Source organism: Leptonotus elevatus, chromosome 2, assembly GCF_054856555.1.
Source record: "Leptonotus elevatus isolate MCC_2025b chromosome 2, RoL_Lele_1.0, whole genome shotgun sequence".
Classification (NCBI taxonomy): domain Eukaryota; kingdom Metazoa; phylum Chordata; class Actinopteri; order Syngnathiformes; family Syngnathidae; genus Leptonotus; species Leptonotus elevatus.
Window position 1 is genome coordinate 24,336,436 of NC_141240.1, and position 17,250 is coordinate 24,353,685.

Sequence of the window (17,250 nt, forward strand, 5' to 3'; positions counted from 1 at the left end):
CACACATCAATACATGTTTTCAATTGTTAACGTATGTTCAAAGATGAATGACTCTTGAGGTGAGTGGTTTGAAGTGCCTATTTTTTGGGGAGCGTGGAGCAAAAGCCGTTTTTTCATATTATATATGGCTTTGGCCTTAGCACAAAAACAACAAAGAGTTTAACTTTTCAGCAAATAACAAAGAATAGGTTCCGCTCGCACTCCCAAAAAGTCTGCAACTAGGCAAATGCCAAATGCTTCACTGTACCAAATGTTTACTATGAATGAGTTGAAGGAAGACCATCCACAGTCTGTGCTGTTATGTTCCCACAACAGAAAAAAGTAACAAAGCTGAAGAAGACCTCAAGCTTGGAAGACACAGATACGGACCAAGAAAGCTCCAGTAGTGCATCACGAGCACCTCTACATCACAACAAGTAAGGCGCGCACGCACACCCAGGTTTGTTTCACTATCTTTGTGGGGCCAACTCATTGACTTAATGCATTTTCTAGCCATTTCCCCTAACCCGAACTATCAAAAATGATTGCCCACCCCCATTCCTTACCCGAACCTCAACCATAACCCAATTCAAACCTAAACTCTAAAACCAAGTCTTGACCCTCAAAAAGAGGTCTAAAATTGTGGGGCCCAGCAAAATAGCCCCACATGGACGGGTGGGCCCCACAACTCTGTAAAATCCTGAAATTCTGGCCACACACACACACCGTCTTTGTATCATCGTGGGGACCGCTCATTGACATGATGCATTTCCTAGCCCTAGCCCCTTCCCCTAAACCCAACCATCAAAATTGATTGCTTACCCCTATTCCTTACCCTAACCTCAACCATAACCCAATTCAAACCTAAACTCTAAAACCAAGTCTTGATCCTCAAAAAAAGGTCTGAACTTGTGGGGACCACCAAATTGTCTCCACAATTTCAAGTCAGTCCCCACAATGGTAGTTAAACCTGGAAAAACACGGGTGTATGGGCCCCACAATCTAGCAAAGACAAAAGCACACACACACACACACACACATAAACATTGAGACAAAAACATGAATTATTATTCAGTGACACAGCACATGCACTCTCTCAATATCGCTGGAGAATTTTGGGGATGGGGATACGTCTTGTTTCTTCAAAACGGTTACATAATCGTTTTACATACTCCTTGTGTCACGTTCTGCCTTATAAATCCACAATATCTCAATCAATCAATCAATCAATCAATCAAATATCTCAAACCCAGTAAGTAATGATGAATGACTGACAAAGTAATGAATAGGCCATACAGATATACTTTCAAATGTAGGGAGTCGCAACAGGTTTTGCCAAAATGACATAAGATATTGTTCCTACGTTGTAGACAAGCATATACTGTACATGATTAAAATATGTCTGATTTATCATTTATGTCCAATTTCTAACCCTCTAGAAAGAAGAAAACCATGAAGTTATCCAGAGCCCTGTCTGACCTGGTCAAATACACATGCTCTGTGGGCCTCTATGATATTGAAGCACAAGGTGTGTTCATTACTTTTGCTCATACACTCAGATTACTGGTTCGACTCAGACAATGCCAGTTGTTTGATTGACCTATATTAAACCAATCATATATCATCTCATTTAACATAATGCAGTAAACAATGCTTCCTAGACAGAATCCTAATTGAATCATTAAAAAATATAAAAAAGAAAAACAACACTATTTGGCCTTAAAACATTTTTGAAAATATGTTATATAGTATAGTATACTATGCTACAGTATATAGTAGTACTGTAGTAGTCGGAACACAATACTATACTATTCTATAGTGGCCAGAAGATTTTTTGGGGGGTGAAAAATGCTGCAAGCAATAGCATTAAATTAATCGCTGCTTATAACTGGACAATCTTCCTAAATAGCTTTTTTGTTTACGTATTTGTTGTGTGTCATCAATGGTAGCCAACTGCAGCTGGCAGGTTTCGTCCCTGAGTGAAACGAAAGCCCATCAGGTGATGCAGCAGAAAGCCAGCTCCTTCAACCACTTTAACCAGCGGCAGCTCGCACGCATCTACCCCTCGTCTTATCGTGTGGACTCTTCAAACTTCAACCCTCAGCCCTTCTGGAACGCAGGCTGCCAACTTGGTATGCTCTTTTAATTTCATTTTTCAGATTGTTAGTCACACTTCTCACAATTAAATATTACACCTCACATCTGTGATGAGATTCATCATTGGGCTGTACAGGTATACAACCAATGAAAGTCATACCATCACCAATTAACAATCAGATTACTGTATTCAAAAGTTAAAGGCATGTTATGGTCTTATCTTAAAATTGAAGCTGTAATAAATGAAAATCATGATAACACTGGCATCATTACACATTGTGGAGTATCCCGTTAAGAGCAGTAATTGAATCATTTGAATTACAGTTGCACTCAACTACCAGTCCGAGGGTCGAGTCCTTCAGCTCAACAGAGCCAAGTTTTACAGCAATGGCAACTGTGGCTTCATCCTCAAACCCAGATGCATGTGTGAAGGTGAGCATGCATACATTGGAATATTTTATATGTTAGTATTTTTTTCATAGTGTAGTTGGGGGTGGGAGGAGAGTCAGCAAAAGAGACTATGCACATACATATGTTCATTTTCATATGCACAATTGCCTGTATTGAACCGGACCTCTGCATTTAATCTTTTGCGATACACGCAGAAAGCAAAAAAACAGCATTGCAGATTCAATGAAGTAGAGTTGATGGGATCAAGGTAGCATTAGTGAAAATTGCTTTCTCAGCAAAGAGGATAAATATTTATATAGTCCCCCCCCCCTTTTTAACATACATTTCAGGTGCCTTTAATCCAAATTCGGAAGATCCACTGCCAGGTCAGATGAAGAAACAACTGGTGCTGAAGATCATCAGTGGACAGCAGCTGCCCAAACCCAAAGACTCTATGTTGGGGGACAGAGGAGAGGTAGAGATATTTTCATACATAAGTTCACATTAAGCTTGCATCAGTAGTGGGGTGGCATTCAGTCAATTAGGTAATACATTGAAATGACATAATTATTATATTATGTTCCTGTCTCATGTCAGATCATTGATCCCTTTGTGGAAGTAGAGATCATTGGCCTTCCCGTGGACTGCGCTAAGGAGCAAACTCGAGTGGTGGATGATAATGGTGAGTTTAGGGCACGGGTCTGCAACTTGCGGCTCTAAAACCACATCTCTTTAGTCCCTCTCATGTGGCTCCCTGTAAATCTCTATAAAAAAAAGAATTTTAATGTAGAAATTAGTTGTTGTTTTTTTACACATTTATTTAAATTTTTTAGATAACATATTCTAACATAATATAATATATTTTTAGACAACATATTCTTTAAATAAATAACTAATACATTATTTAGATTATTTTTTTTTTGTTAAATATAAAAAAAATGTCAGAGGCCATATTTGTAAGTTGTCAGAAAGAGATCAAAGGTAGATGAAAAAATAAAAAAGGTTTAAAACAATTATAAAAACAAACAAGTTAGAGAGGAAAAGCAGATAATTAATATGTAATGTATACAAAATTGTCCAAAAAGTCAGATTTTTTTTTTTTTAAAAGGCAGAAAAAAATCTAAAATGATCTATAAAATGTCCAATAACAAGAAGAAATCCCAAAAATTGACATAAAATGTCCACAAAATTGCCAAAAACGTGATATACAAAATAATTAATAAAAAAATGCAGAAACAAATGTAAAAAGAAAAAAGGCAAAAAAAAATTAAAAAAAGAGAGGCAGAAAATGACCATAATGTGTTTATAAAATTGTCAAACATGTCAGAAATTTGGCAGAAAGGCAGAAAAGTGTAAGAATGTATGAAAAACTAAGTTAATTTTTTGGGGGGGAACCCCCCCCCCCCCTCCATAAAAAAAATCCAAAAACGGAAGATGAACGTTAGAAGAAAATGAATCTCTACGTATTAGATGGTGCATATTTTCTATTGTAGTTGTTTATTTGGCCTAAAATGGCTCTAAAGAGAGTAAAGATTGCTGACCCCTGGTTTATGGGAAGTACAGTTATCCACTTAAACCTTTTCACACTTTATCATCAGTTGGGGAAGTTTTGTTTGTAAAGCAGGCCAGACTACTGCAAAATAACACATCCAGCAAAAGTTCACTCTTGGCTAAGTGAGATGTCACATTTTTGTTCTGATGTTTGCTCACTGAATCCTAAGAGACAATTGAAACGTAATAGAAATCATAATTTATATTATTGCACGTTAAAAGTACATCGTTGGGCTGCTTGTATGGCTTCTGATGTATTATTGATGAGTTGACTCACCTGCGTCTACACACAAAAACACACACCCTGAATAATTGATCCCTGCTGTGCTGTGTTCCACTCTACACAGTATTCTGTGGATTCTCCTGACTGTACTTTCCCCGCCCTATATCGCTTGTCTGTATTTTTATTATTAACTTTTCATTTCTGACTTTTACTCTCCTGTTGTGTCTTCAACACCCAAAATCTCGCTTGCAGGTTTCAACCCGATGTGGGAGGAAACTCTGGTGTTTACAGTCCACATGCCGGAGTTGACCCTCTTACGTTTCCTCGTGTGGGATCACGACCCCATTGGTCAAGACTTCATTGGGCAGCGTACCATCGCCTTCAACAGCATGATGCCAGGTGAGACTTACTCATCACCTGCTTGTTGTATAAATTGTCTTTCTGGGAGTTGAGTATTGTTTGTATTGAGAATCTCTCTAAATGACTTTTGTTTGTTGCAGGTTATCGCCATGTGTACTTAGAAGGTATGGAGGAGGCTTCCATCTTTGTTCATGTAGCTGTACATGACATCACTGGTAAGGTAGGTATTGTTGCGAAAGCCATGTAGGTTGCTAAAACTCCCCTCCCCCTAATGAAACAATTGAAAGTTAATAAATGAGGATTTTAAATGTCCCTGTCGGATGACATGGGGACAAGTGGATCGGATCTGATTACCCACCTGGGTTGTATGCCTCATGTACAGATTAAAACCATACAGATGTATTTTATAAACTACACATAGAAATAAAAGTATAGTTGATGTTCACATCTCACTGTTCTGGATGTATTTTCAAGGAGGCTTGCAGCAGGGCCAGCGGGTATTGTTGTTGGAATTTCAATTTGGAGAAAGAATGTAGCTGTTGCTATAAAACAATTGTGTTGCTTCCTCTGTTTCAGTGCACTCAGCCGTTTCCAGTCACGTGTAAAACTGTTCTTTGTTTGAACCTTGTCTTTCCAAGAACTTTTGTACTTTTTGTTGTGCTTTATATCTTACTTCACACCACGCCCGTGTTGCATTTCTTTTTCATCTCTTCCCGTCTGATTCTCTCTTTCTCCCCCACTCTGTCTGTGTGTAATTCCAGTGGACTACTCTTTTACCAAACCATTCATTTCGAAGCAGGACATTTTTAGGGACGTTGAAGCTGCCGCTCAAAGCTCAGGTGTAGTGACACCCAGTCGGCACCTTGCATGAGCCCAATTGACACACTCGCCCTGCACATATCCCACTCGTCCGCTTTACATAAGAGCAACTCATGCCTCGCATGAGTTATTGAAGGTTTGACCTATCTGCACTTTCCGTGATCCATCAAGTAGATCCAATGTATTTAACTCAAACATCTAAAGCTGATTCAGAACAGAAAAGTTAATTCGGAAATCTGGCCAGCTTCCATCTCTTTTTTTTCTCTATCGAATTGGATTATTCCATCATTTTAAATCCATCTGGTATATTAAAACAAATGTTATACCGTATTATTTTAAATGAATAGTCACATTATAGACTTGACTCTGACAATTTATTTAGAATAAAGCTTGCATATATATATAAGGCCCATAAGTTTCCATGTTTCATATAACCTCTAATAAGCGTTGATATTTGTTACACTTATCCAGTTTAATACATTCATTTATGAAAAAAAAGCCTAATAGCCATATAATAGTTTCTCCTTTTCTTCGTCATACTCAATTTAATTTTGCATTCAGGGGAAAAAAGTAGAGAGGAAAAAAACTGTGTTTCTCACAGTGAAGCTGTCAAATAACAGCATATGGAGTTATTTTTTCTTTTTCTTTTTCTTTCTCGTTAGATGGCTTACTTGACCTTTCCTTTTTAAAGGGCACCTGTAATGCTGCCACTTGCATTAGCTCTGGACTTAAAAATTAGGTCTGCAGTAAGAATTTACTCAAAAAGACTCAGTTGTGGTTTTAGGTTATTTTTGTAGTGTTTTTTTGTTTTGTCTTTTTTTGTCACCGATTTGGAACGACCACTTTTAGATTAAAAAATGCATTAACTTGAACTTGACGTCAATGCCGGCCGATTGTGATTATTTCCTCGGTTGTTTGTGTTATTTTCTTGTGAAAGTTGAAGAATTGAGCAAAAGAAAAGAAAATGCAAGTACCAAGCAAGCTTAATGCAACTTGTCGATTGGCGTTGTATCGTGGGTACATGCAAGGGCACAACTTTTGTGTTCCGGCTGGAGCCTTTCTTTTCTTGACGCTTGGGATGTTGTAGCGATATTGCCGAAGAAAAAAGGGCAGTTATCTTTTTTTTTTTACAGATTAGCTCAAAATGTATTGAAATAATTGGAAATGAATGCCAATTTCATTTTCCTGAGCAACAAATACAGTTTTGAGTTTGGGAGTGAAAAATGGACCAGCTTGCATTCATAGACCCTTTAAGATCACCTACAAAAATACCCGAGTCATCATTTGCATACTGTAGGTGTTTCCACCAGGTAAAGTTATATAAATTGAAAGAACCTTACTCTTTCGATTCAGATCATTTAGGTCACTTAGTTATTTCTTATATGACTTGTTTTCTTCCCTGTTGTTTGTTCATCACTGTTACTGTCACCTCAGTGTCAACACTTGGACTACTTGGATCTACTTCCCACATGATTTTAAAGTTCATTTGCATCAGTGTTTACTTTGGAATGATTCTGTTTGATATTGGACGTAAGCATACCTTCACAGTCGTCACATTGTCCCAATGTTATCGAGAGTCTTGTCATTGTTATTTTTTAACCTTATTGTGCATCTAGTAGGCCCAGGAAACATCCACACATTTAAATTTCAAGGACATTGTACTGAATTACTGTGCAATATTAGCAACTGAAGTATTAATTTGGAGAGAAAAAAAAGTGTTCAATGCTTTGCTTTATATACAAACTTGATAGAATTGTTATATTGTACATAGGCTTTAGAGTAACATTTTGCACCAAATGCAATATAGTGTTTCATGCATTGCTTTAAGTATCCATTGCTCATTAGGTGGATCAACAAAAGGCTGAGAAATTGACAATCATATAGAGCTGCTATGTAAATGTATAATTCTATTCACTCATTCACTCCCAGCTATTTTCACTAAAGCAACCCCCTTCGCTCCTGGCTGTTTTACTGGATTTTGACTGATTTTGCAAGGCCCACATACTATTGTGTTCTATTGCTATAAAACATGGAAAGGTTATAGTCTCTTCTTTCATCAGGAAAAAAAAAAAGTATATTTCTCTGTTTCCGCTTTACTATCTTTTTCAAGTAAATCACTCCCCATTTTTACAGCGTGTTAACTGTTGTTGTGCGTCACTTGTAATTTCATTTCACTGTGAGGAAGCATGTCGTACAAATGAAAGTGAGAAGTTTTGTGTCCCAGTTAAGTACATGTGGATGTTATGTTTTCAGTTACTCCTTAAATGAGCATGTTTACTCTTTTGTAACACTGTGTGTTATACAATAATGCAGCGTACCGGCGTTATCTGCATTATGGCAGCATTTATTTTTGCCGTATCCTCTTTGACTTGGTAATTCACCGTGTGTTTGACAGTTTTGTTTGTTGTGCTTTCATCAGGCCAAAGCAGCCAGCGGCATAAAAGGCCTGTTTCACAGAAATCCAAAGCAGGCCTCTCTCGACAGCCATGCTGCTGCACAGCACAGCCGTAAGCAGCCGTTTGGTGCCCACCTCCTGCGGCGCACCGCCAGCGCACCGACCAAAGGCCAGCCCAAAGTCAAGAAGGGCCTCGATGAGGTCACCATTAACACCAAAGACTGCAACTCGGAAGGCACAAGTGAGGACCGAGAGTCTGAGGACAAGGCCTCCGCTTCTTCCTCTCACCAGCCAACACCACCACAACTCCGCAATGGCGATTCACTGGCATCCCGCCAAGCCAAGGGCCAATGGGAACATCCTGACACTAATGGGACTTTTCACACTGAGGGTAAAGGTAAGAGCCCTCGTTTTGCTCATCGCCGTCCTTTGAGTGAGCCTTTGAAACGTGCCAGCCGACCACGTTTTCACGATCCAGATATGAAGCCGGGGGTTTTTGCGCGAGTCTCGCTTAACAGCTCGAGTCGGTTGGGAATGTCTTCTAACTGTATCACATGTGTGATCGGCTCCAAGGAGAGTCTGGACGCGGAAAGAAAGGGTCGTGTTGAGGAAAGGCAGGAATCAAAGTCCAAATTGTCAGACGACCAGGAAAGAAATAATTGTTCAACCGAGAAAATCGTTCAGCCGCAGCCTGCAGCTCATTGCCAGCCAAAAGCTTCTCCGCCATGTTCACAGTCACTTCCCCTCTCTAAGGAGGCCCAATTTCAGTACTCATCTCAGGCTTTCCTACGACCCAAGCCATTCCCCAGATCCAAAGCTAGGCAAATGCTGGCTGCCCAGCACATCCAGTCTCTGCCCGATGCATCGCAGAGGAACGCCCTGTCTTGCAACATTTCCCGTAGACGCTTTCCCAACGCTGTCACACCAGTGCAGAGCCTCACACCAGATTGTCGGTCCTACCTCCGTTGGCATCAGGCGACAGTACCCAAATACGGTACGGTGTGCGGCCCTGGCTTCATACCAGTCGCAAGCGCCGATGGGAATCAGAGACTCGCACTCAGTGATGACAGCAGCAGCTGTGACAGCTTTAGCAGCCTGAGCAGCTTCGACTCACTCCCAGTGCTGCCTCAAAGTTCTGTCCTTGACAGCCGCAAGAGGGCGGTAGGCACGCTTCAGCGGGAGATGAATGCCCTGTTCGCCCAGAAAATGGAAGAGTTGCGTCATAAATCACCCCTCTTCTTCGCTGGTAAGATTTGGGTGAGGCCTAGTGTACACTTGGATGGTGTGTAGTTGCCCTATATACAGTAGTGTAGAAGATCATTTTTGAGTTCCCAGATCCTCCCAGACCACCCCCTGTGTCTTTGGCAATAGTACTGTAATCATTCTGTTTGCACTCATAGTAAGCAAAAACCTCACATTCCTGTGTCCAAATTGATATTTCATATCCTTTTAGTTCCCTTTAACAATGATCTATTTAAATGCTTTCTCCTAAAGTGTGTCCAAAAAAGTGACTGAATCCCTACTCAACACAAATATTTGATTCAAATATTGTTTGTCTTTGCCCAAAATGTGCAATCTGACACTTCCCACATCTAACAGATAACACAACTGGTAAGTTTTAAATTCATTATGAATAGAGGTCATCTCAGTGCAGCCGTCTGAGTTAAATTTTGCTTTTAGCTTAGTTTTTGTGACCGTATTGTGTTTTCTGGAAGCTTTTTAGGGAAGTTTGACATGCTTTGGGGTTATACTTTTGCAGGCAACTATCTCTTTTCAATGTTGAATGATTGTTAAATTAATTTCCATTCAATACCAAATCACCCAGTGGGTTTAACCAAGCAGATTTAGATTTTAATGAAACTTGGTGTGCTTGTTAATAGTGATGGGACACTACTAAATCTCACATTTTAAGGTCAATTGGAGCACGGGTTTGATGAAAAATGGGCATGGCCGCTTTCCTTTGAACCCTTATGTTTCAGAAACTACAATACTGGGTCAATCTTGACAAAATAGGAATTGTTGGAAACAAGGATTCCAAATCTGTAATCATTTAGAATTTGACTTTGGGGATCACGTGACCTTGAGTCTTTTTTTTTTTTCAAAAGTTTCAAAGATGTATCCATTCCCTCAGATATTCATCGAATATTCACTGAAAGTTGGGAGGGTATGGATACTTTGACTCCTTACTGCTGCTAAACAAACAAGAAAATTCAGAAACTTTTATGTTTTAGAGAACATCACGTGGATCCACAAGGTCAATTTTAAGGTCAAGCTATAGGTCAAAAGGTCAAGTTACTAAAATATGCACTAATCTTCTAAACGATTGCCGATTTGGATCCTTTGTTGAATTCCCTTTCCAACAACTATTGTTTTATGAAGATTGACCCAGTAGTTCCTGAGATATAAAAGTTCAAAGGAGGGCACGCCCCTTTTTTTTTTTACCAAAAATGTCAAATTCGGCGGGCCATAGCTCCCAAAACCATGCTCCAATTAACCACACATTTTAAGTTTATTTTTGTTTCATCACTGTCAACAAGTACACCAAGTTTCATTAAAATATAAATCCGCTTGGTTCAAATTTTCAGATGTTTCTGGGTGGTTTTGTATGGAACGACCCTGTTTGGGATCAGTTTGTTACCTCTATCAATCAATGCTTTTCTCTGGAAGTTCCCTAGCCCCCATCTCCTTTTCTTTCCAGTTTTTGCTGAACTCCTTTTCCCTGTTTTTCCCTTTGCACGCTCTCTCTGTTCCTAGTGCAGAATTGAGGGGATGACCAGAGCCAGGTAAACCTGCTGAATGCACACAAACTCAAATACTGTATATACTATTCATGTGCATCTTCACCCATATTTCTCTCCATCTTGCCCACCTTTTTTCTCCTGTCCACCATTCACTTTTAAGTGTCTTTTGTGCTTTTCTTTGTCACGGTTTAGTTGAGTTTGAAAAAAAAAAATTATCTTAGTTTTCACATATTCAATGCTGCACAACCCAAAATCACAGTGCACAAAATACAATAGCCACACCACAAGACCACAGTTGTGACAAGATATAGTTTAGACTAGTATCAAAACCGAAGTTAGGTTAAAGTGACATCTTTCTCGGCCATTTGGAGACATTGAAATCAATCAAATAAAAGCAACACAACGCCTTCTGTAAACATCCCTTGTGATGTTTTTTGGTGTTGTTGCAATATGTGACGACATGCCATTGTCCATCCAACCTATTTCATTGTATGTCAGAGGAGTCTCGTTTTTAAAATATGTGTTCTATTTAGAAATATGCATATCGTTATTGAGAATTTAGTGTACAGAAACTGTACGTTTCTGCACGCACAATGCATGAAGAAGCAAAATAACGAAAATAAAATAACAAACCGTTAAGCAGGCAAAAGAAGAAGGTTTGTGGAACCCCAAACCCTTTAGATATAGAGCATGTATTTTACCTGCTAAAGAGGTGATGAAAGGGGTGTCCAAAATAAAATAAAATTAAAAAAACAACAACGGATAAAGACATAGAGGAAAGCCGAGCAAGAGCTTACAAAAGCACTATGTAAAAGATTGGTGATGACAGGATGTCACAGGCCTGATGCAGCGATTGCAAAACAAATTGCAACAAAATATTAAATCGTATTCACTGGAATCTATTTATTTCTATTCCAGTGCTAAATACCTACATTTATGGTGTTTTGTTGCAAGCCAATAAGCCGCACTATTCCAATAGTTTGAGAGTGGAATGTATTTAGCATATTTGATCTGCACAGGTAAATGCACTTGATCACTTAAAGTAAGTTCAAATAATTGCAAAGAATATTCAAATAATCAAGTTTACAGTTGTGTTCTTTGTGTTCCACAGTACAAAGCCCAACTGCTCCACTTCCACCGAATTCCAGGGAGGCTACAAAGACACATTCCATCTGCTCTGTCACCATTCCTGAGGACAAATTTTCTTTACAGCACTCCTCAACATTGCTGCGGTCACCCTCCTCTCCAGCAAAAACTGAATCCCACTTGACAGTTAACTCAAATCCATTGGCCGGCAGTCCTAAACCAGTGAATCGAGAAAACAAAACCCCCCAAACATTTACTCGGACACTGTCTCTCCCGGTGACCTCCGCTGAACAAAATATCCAGATGGAATGCACCCAGGATCCCCAAACATTCCAAAGTACTCGATCATCCTTGGAGCACACCAAAAGCCGGAGTGAAAACCTGCAAGCACTCACAGACGAGACAAACAATGTAGCGGCGGTGAAGTCTGAGGCTAGATTAGAAATGCATGTGGAGACTCCTGCAGGTGTATCTCAAACCGACAGCACTCTGTCATCATACATACCAATAAGAAGAACAAAAAGCGAAGGTCACGTTCGAGCGAGGGCCCAGTCGGTCGTACCAGAAGTGTGCACAGATGCTACATTGAACGACCGCCTTTGGAGCAAGCTGGAGGCGGGTAGCCATCGAGACAGCATGTCCTCGTCCTCCAGCATCTCTTCTAGTGACACCGTCATTGACTCGTCCCTAAGTAACCTGGCCAGGAAGAATCTTCCCAAAACAAGTGTCCCCTCCCACTGTCGCCATTCAGCGCTCATGTCCTTCGATAGCCTACAAGTCAACAGAAGCAAGTCGAACCCAAATCTTCCGCAGAGTGCGCGTTCCAAAGATCCACTCGCGTCCCCTGGCCCGGTATTTCCTGTTGCCCTGACTAACAGACTCCCTCAAAGGCGGCATACCTGGAGCCGGCTCTTCATGGAAGGGCTCAAGCAGTCATCGGCCAGGACTTCACCAACTGCTCCAAGCGCAACGCCCGCGTCGCTATCCAAAAGCCTCGGGGATCTCACATCCGATGATATTTCTTGTAACTTTGACAGCAAGTACCGTGGCATCAGTCGGAGCTTCATCGTCACACCAACGAGGGGCCATCTTCGAAAGGGCAGCCCGGCAAAAGCCCGACCTAACAGTGACCTGACAGAGCAGCTGCGGAAGTTGACTGACGTGGAGCCACTTAAGGCGAGTGACTTTGCTCATGCAAACACACCGAGTGAAGATCAAGAAGAATCTGTTGATGAGCCGCAAACAATTCGGAGGTCATCTTCCAGGAGCCAAAGCAGGGTGCGATACATTGCCAATCGAGCCAAGAAGGCCCAGGAAAGGCAAAGGCTCCAGAGCTTGAGTCGAGGCTATTCAAGCTTTGGCTATACTGATCACATCAACGCAAGTAGTGCTTGCCCCATTGAGGAGAGGGGAAATCCTGAAGGGGCATGTTGCATCGCGAGGAGTCCCTGTGCCAACCCAAACATGATCAGTCTGGCCACATCTTCAAGACACTTCCCTGCCTCCCCACAGTCTGGAAACAGGGAGGTCCTTTACAAACTTCCACTTTACTAACTTGGATACATTGAAAAGAACACACGCAGAGTGATCTACTTTTTCAAAAAGTTCCAAAAAGTGTTTTTATTTATTTTAGTTCCGAAAAGGTAGCTTTGTTCAGATTCTGGATTCAGAAACATTATCATGACATACGAAACTACATTTCTCTTCCCAAAGCAATCATTGAAAAGCCCTGTAAATCTGCAGCAAATGATAGATATAATGTATTTAGTGAAAATTAACTTTTTTTTTTCTTCTTCTTCTTTTTTTTTTTTTAAATGGCTCTTTATGACTTTGATCTAATACTCTGTATTTTAGGAGGAAAAACATCCAGTAGCAATATGTAAAGTAGGGCCATCTCTTCTTAATCTTTACCCAGAAATGTATAATCTGAATTTTAGGAACATAACGGTGAGATTCTTATCTGCATATTATTATCATTATTATTTGTAGCCCATCCATCCATCAAGCAATATTATAAGAGCGATGGCATTGTTATCATGTGAAACATAACGTGCAGCTTTATGCTAAACGATGAGCTAATGTCTTTACCTGCTGAGAAAACAAATTATGTTCATATATTTACAAGTTTTCATTGATACAATTAGTTTGTGTAGTGATTTATTGTAATGCAACCAAGCTGCCAATTTTCTGCTCATGATTTTGACCTGTAGCATGTCACAGCACTAAGAGAACTACTCCTTTTTAGCCCCTTTTAGGTGACTGCATGTGTTATATGCACTGTATAATTATATTTATCCCTTGGATGAGCTTTATTTTACTAAGATGTTGTTTTTTTGTTTTGTTTTTTTAAATCATGACGTTTAATGTCCCGAACTTTTTGTAGGACACTTTATTGGTGTTTCCAAGAGAATCACTTTGTAATTTGTTCTTCTGCATAATCCATGATACTAAAACAAAGCACGTTTATTTGTTGGCCTGTTGTATTGTTTGTACTGACATGTCAGTTACTTGTGCAGACATTTTAGGGGCAATATTTAATTTAACAATGTGTAATTAAACAAATAAATTACAAACAATAATTTAACGTTTAATTCATTGAGTACCGATGAGTGACTAACTCGGAAAGGAAAGAAAAAATGAAACCTTTGAGTGTGAACAAATTGTGACCCATGATACTGGTTGGCAACTGAAATGTTTGAATTGATCTTTTTCCATTTTTGAAATTCTCAAATCTATTGCAGAGCCAAATGGATGTCATATAACCGTTTAACTTTAACTGTTCTGAAAATGAAATTCAATTGTGTAGTTCCGTATTTTATTGATGCTGACCTACCAGATTGTACTGAGCAGCCAGTTACCACTTTCTCTCCAGTGCCATTCATGGTCAAAGTTGGGGATGTTTGATACCAATTTTATTTTTTCCACACCCATACCAGTACGAGTACTCAACAACTCGGACTCTTGAGTACTCACCGATACCGATGCCAAGTAAAAGATACTTTTCATAAAATGTATCTTATAGCAGTGTCCGATAATTTTAAAGAAAGACCTTCGCTTTATTTCCAAAAAAGGCAGAACAGTCACACTGCAGTTAAGAATTTACAATCAAAATAAAACAACTCATTCTAATTTAGGATTCATTGATAATAAATAAATAATAGTGCAAAATAAAGTTGTGGGCTTTGTTCAACATAAATTGAAGTATAAAATAATACAGGTTCAACTGTTAACCATTAAGCAGGACACTATGAACAAATCAAGTCTTTTGAGCGGCTCTTCAACGTGATGATGGGAACCGGGTTTTTATAGAGACCCGTTCAATCCCCTAACCCCCACCCCCCTTGCCATCGTTCGCTTTTGAAGGGAGCGTCATCTTCACTTATTAGCGTCAATCAAACAATTAACTTGTAAGTGGGTCGCTAAGCTCTGAAACAAGCAAAAAAGGGGAACAAACGAGGACACTGCTTATTGCGCATGCCTGCTTTAGCACCATGGCAGAAGTTAGAACACAACAAGCTCAAAAAGTTATGTTTTTATTTTATGATTTGAAGATGCCAGCATTTGCACATCATTTTATGTTTTTGTCTATCTGATGACATTGTTTAAAAAAATTAAATAAATCAGACTTCATGTTCAAGCAGTCACTCAGTACTTGAGTATTCTTTTCAGCGAATACTTTTTTACTTGTACTTGAGTGATTTTTTTTAATGATTACTTTTACTTGAGTAATATTATTTTGAAGTAACGCTACTCTTACTTGAGTAAAATTTTTGGCTACTCTGCCCGTCCCTAGTGAAGATAACCTCCGGTGGCTTCCAAAAACTGTTGAACACACTTGCGGTGTTCCAGAGCTGAAGCGTCACGAGACTTTGCAGCTAAAAAAAAGTTTTGTTTGGATTGAGGGACTGCTGGGGCATTCGACTTCAGAGGCTCAGCTGAAATTGAGCCTTACGCAAAGTGACATGTGAAAGGATTTGACCTTGGATTTGGTTTGTGTGCTTTCTGCTCTAATTATCAAGTCTGCTGTGTTGCGTTTACCAGAAGCCCCCTTTGGCAAAAACCCATCAGACCCCCTACTGAAGCGGAGATGTTTTTTGTTTAGTTTTATAAAGACATTGGGCTGCCCAATAGATGTCAACGTCAACCACTGCCTCATGATCCCGAAGTTATTTTAATTTTTTTTAAGGAGAAAGCTCTCAGTTGGAAATCTTTTGAACACACAGATAAACAGATTGTTTACGAATCAATTTTAACTGCTCTTTGACAATCCCTTTGAAATCCTTTTTGTAATGAGTGTGATCACAATCTGCATTGCACCGAAAAACAATTCCAACCCAACTCGAAGCTTCAATCTTCACATCCCGAAAGGCACGGAGCCACTTGATGCTTTCTCACGACACTGATTCTTCAAAGCCTGCTCTATTGTCACTTTGTGCTTTCCAAAGCTGTCGGCCTCCTCTGGCTCGCTGTCACATTCTGCCGGGCCTCTTCTTCAGCTCTCAGAGACTTAGCGAAGCACAACATGCTCGTTTAAGCGCTGCAGACTCCATTCCAGCCAGCAAAGAAATACAAAAGACAGCTTCATTAGGATTCCTAGACAATCCCAGACACTCTTTTAAGGATGTATTTATCGAGACCGCCTGGTGTGACTTGTTCTCAATTTAAGCCTCCTTCATTGTTTGCCGCTTCGGTTCAGGCCGAACAGAATGTTTTGTCTTTAAAAAATGAATGCAACCCCTCCTCCGCGATGAAAGTCACTACTTATTGTTAAAGCGCCATCAACTTGTTGGGCGGTGCCAAAACCCACAGCAAAAACAAGATCGCTTTCACGGGACGTGATAAAGCAACATTTCACCAATGGTACTTAAAATGAGAAACAGGATTACACTCTTAAGAAGTCACTTGTTTTTTTCAAGAGTCATAGAGAATCATGCCAATCGAATATTTAAGTACACTGTGATTGTTCGATTTGTTAAATGGGAAGTCAACCCCAAAATTGTCTTTTATTACTAGTCCAAACACAGCATTATAATTATTATTGTTTGTGTCCTTTTTATTTTATTTATCTTTCTCAGGAGGCAGCCATTTTGCCACTTGCTGTCTGCTGAAAATGACATCACAGTTGCTCAGGTAACGACCAATCACGACTCCACTTCAGAAAAGAGCAGAGCCATGATTGGTGGTTATCTGAGCCCTTAGCAACTCTGATGTCATATTTAGTTGACAGCAACTGGCAAAATGGCCGCCCTCTAAGATTTTAAAAATGGTGGATTTTGCTGCTTAACTCATATCTTATCTCGTTTAAACTAGTGGGAGGCACATACAACAACATAATATTGTCAAGAAATTTTGGGGGTTGACCTCCCTTGAATTTGTTGGGGGGAAAAATATACTTTGAATGTCTATTATAGTAAAAATGTTGAATAATGTTTACATTATCAACAATCCAACATTAGATCAGGGTTCCTAAGCATTCCTAAGGAAAGTTTTGTTTGTTTGTTTTTTTAAACAAGAATGCCTGAAAATCAGATCCCCCTTCCGAATAATCCCATTCCCATACTAGACACCGACATTTGTCTTGAGATTTTGTTCAGCCTCTGTCTCAACAA

At 39.7% G+C, this 17,250-nt stretch overlaps 1 protein-coding gene across 2 annotated transcripts in view; it reads left to right on the forward strand.

Moving 5' to 3' along the window:
* Nucleotides 1-14,220, forward strand: part of plch2a (phospholipase C, eta 2a) — a 45,465-nt gene extending 31,245 nt beyond the window's left edge. Inside the window, exons 13-23 of one of the 2 annotated variants that reach the window (XM_086068204.1) lie at nucleotides 316-416; nucleotides 1,419-1,507; nucleotides 1,929-2,111; nucleotides 2,401-2,508; nucleotides 2,817-2,941; nucleotides 3,064-3,148; nucleotides 4,493-4,639; nucleotides 4,741-4,820; nucleotides 5,362-5,439; nucleotides 7,839-8,212; nucleotides 11,656-14,220. In XM_086068204.1, the coding sequence (XP_085924330.1) occupies nucleotides 316-416; nucleotides 1,419-1,507; nucleotides 1,929-2,111; nucleotides 2,401-2,508; nucleotides 2,817-2,941; nucleotides 3,064-3,148; nucleotides 4,493-4,639; nucleotides 4,741-4,820; nucleotides 5,362-5,439; nucleotides 7,839-8,212; nucleotides 11,656-13,195 (2,910 nt within the window). In that variant the 3' untranslated portion in view covers nucleotides 13,196-14,220. The remainder of the gene's footprint in view (nucleotides 1-315; nucleotides 417-1,418; nucleotides 1,508-1,928; nucleotides 2,112-2,400; nucleotides 2,509-2,816; nucleotides 2,942-3,063; nucleotides 3,149-4,492; nucleotides 4,640-4,740; nucleotides 4,821-5,361; nucleotides 5,440-7,838; nucleotides 8,213-11,655) is intronic. The other variant, XM_086068205.1, reaches the window with a different exon arrangement.
* The last annotated feature ends 3,030 nt before the right edge of the window (nucleotides 14,221-17,250 follow it).